Source organism: Pygoscelis adeliae, unplaced genomic scaffold (genome assembly GCF_000699105.1).
Source record: "Pygoscelis adeliae isolate BGI_AS28 unplaced genomic scaffold, ASM69910v1 Scaffold182, whole genome shotgun sequence".
In the NCBI taxonomy this organism is placed as follows: domain Eukaryota; kingdom Metazoa; phylum Chordata; class Aves; order Sphenisciformes; family Spheniscidae; genus Pygoscelis; species Pygoscelis adeliae.
The window spans coordinates 412,087-414,273 of NW_008824669.1; the positions used below are offsets into that span (position 1 = coordinate 412,087).

Genomic DNA, 2,187 nt, shown 5'->3' on the forward strand with positions numbered 1-2,187 from the left:
CCCCGCCCCCCAACCTCTGAACTTCTCCAGGTAGAACCATAAAACCTCTCTTCCATCCCACGGAGATGCTGCCGGGGCAGGGAGGATTGAGTTTCTCCCCGTCTGCTGCCGGGGATTGGTAATAGCCTGAAAAAAGCTTTGCCTGTATTTACATTATACAGTCCTGGCACGCTGCATGTTTATTAGGCAACGCGATCCTGCTAGGTTAAACATTACATATATAGGTTTAAATTATATTATAGGTGGGGCTGGTAGCTCTGCTTTTTATTAACATTTCCCAACACTTCGCATTACGAGCCCCTGCATTCGTCTGCTTATGGCTTCGCCACGCATTATCCGTTTGGGATGAAATTTTCCACGCTGCTTTGTCTGCCGCGGAGAGCTGAGATTTCAGCCCTTTCGGGGGAAATGCGCCCTTGTTAAAATCTTGGGATGGCAGCACCTTTGACAATTTCAGAACGGGAAGTTGGGATCTGGCCCTGGGCTTGGCATGCGGGCCGAGAGATGCTTTGTTTTTTCCTGCCTCCCTCAAAATCTGCCTGAGTTGTAAACCTCACGTGAGCTCGCTACAACCTCCGTACAGGCAGGGAGCTTTTCCACTGCCTGCGCTGTCGCTGCAGGACCAGGCTGGGACCCGTTGCCCCAAGGCAATAAAGCATCGTCTGGTGAAGAAGTGACTCTGCTGCTAGGGATACTTCTCTGCATCCTTGATCCTGAGGGACTGGTTTGCAGGGATGCCCATCCCGGGGCTGCACTCCCCGCGGCGTGGCCGACACCGGCGTGCTGCCACTCATGTCACTGAAAACTACTTCACGTGGGCAGGGTGGCAGAAATTAGCGCAAAGGCAGCACCTGGCAAGTTTTGAGGGCTTGACCTGCCAGCGTAAATAGAGTTTTGGGGTGGTTTTTGCTTTTTTGCAGGCTCGCATATTTTATATATAATGATGACATGACTCCATATATTCTACATATCCGTAGTCACATTGCTAATGTCTTGGAGGGATCATCCTGAAAGCATTTTGGAAAACAATATGAATTTTCCGACTTTGCTCTTTATTTACTTGAACTCCGCTGGTGCAACCTAGGCAGCGCGCTTGGCTCGGTTCAGCTACAGTCAGCTTTGCTTTTGATACTCGTATGCCTTAGCTGTGATTTTTGTAGACTGCAGAAGGAAACACTTCTTATTTATTGGGGAAAAAAAATAGTGATTGGACTGCCAGTTTGGGAAAATATTCTTGCAGCTTTTAGATATTCCCCTGAAAAAAACCAAACCTCTATTTGCAAATAACTGCTATTGGGATGGGTATTATGCTCTCCCATGGTTGTATTTAAAAACCTTCTCCAAAACGTGCGTGAGGCTGGATGTGCGTGTCTTGGCCTTGGAGAAGATGGCCGGGAAGGACAGCGGGTGCAGAGCGCCCCGGGGGGGGGCTGCCTGCACCTCTGCCTGCCTCACCCTGTGCCATCCTCCCGCTTCAAACGAAAGCTCCTGAGACACCAAGCGGTCAGTGCAAGGATAAAAGGAAAGGAAAAATCAGCTCCAAGAGGGACTTTGTTTAAGCAGCATTGACCCACAAGCTCAGCTAATTTCCTTATCTGCAGGCAGGAATATAGCTGTACTTATTTAGATATTCCCATATGGGTTTTGGGTTTATTCCAGGTTGGTTTGGTTTTTTTTTTCCCTCCAATTTAGGCTGGTTTGAACTCTCTGGGATGGGTTGCAAACTCCTGACACGGAGGGCTGGGTCTGTGCGGTGTTTAGGCGCTGTCACCCCGGGAAGGAGAAGGTGGATGCAAACGCCAGCCTACGAAAGCATCCACACGTTGGGGCGGTGCCACGGCTGGAAGCCCCGGGATGAGCCCCCCACCTTCCCGTCACCTTTCCCCCTCCTGACCCAAGGGGCAATCCCAACCGCATCCCTTCCAGCCCACGCTGCCTGACCGGGTGCCTTTTCTTTTGCAGGCAGGACAAGCTCAAAATCCACATGCGGAAGCACACGGGGGAGCGGCCGTACCTGTGCATCCACTGCAACGCCAAATTCGTGCACAACTACGACCTGAAGAATCACATGCGCATCCATACGGGCGTCCGGCCCTACCAATGCGAGTTCTGCTACAAGAGCTTCCCCCGCTCCGACCCCCTCCATCGCCACATCAAACGCCAGAGCTGCCGGATCGCCCGACCCCG

At 51.7% G+C, this 2,187-nt stretch overlaps 1 protein-coding gene across 1 annotated transcript in view; it reads left to right on the forward strand.

Moving 5' to 3' along the window:
• ZBTB7C (zinc finger and BTB domain containing 7C) overlaps positions 1 to 2,182 on the forward strand; it is a gene marked incomplete at its 3' end in the record, with an annotated part of 6,801 nt that extends 4,619 nt beyond the window's left edge. The window contains exon 2 of the mRNA XM_009322962.1: positions 1,963 to 2,182. Coding sequence (XP_009321237.1) covers positions 1,963 to 2,182 — 220 coding nt within the window. The remainder of the gene's footprint in view (positions 1 to 1,962) is intronic.
• Between the last annotated feature and the right edge of the window lie 5 nt (positions 2,183 to 2,187).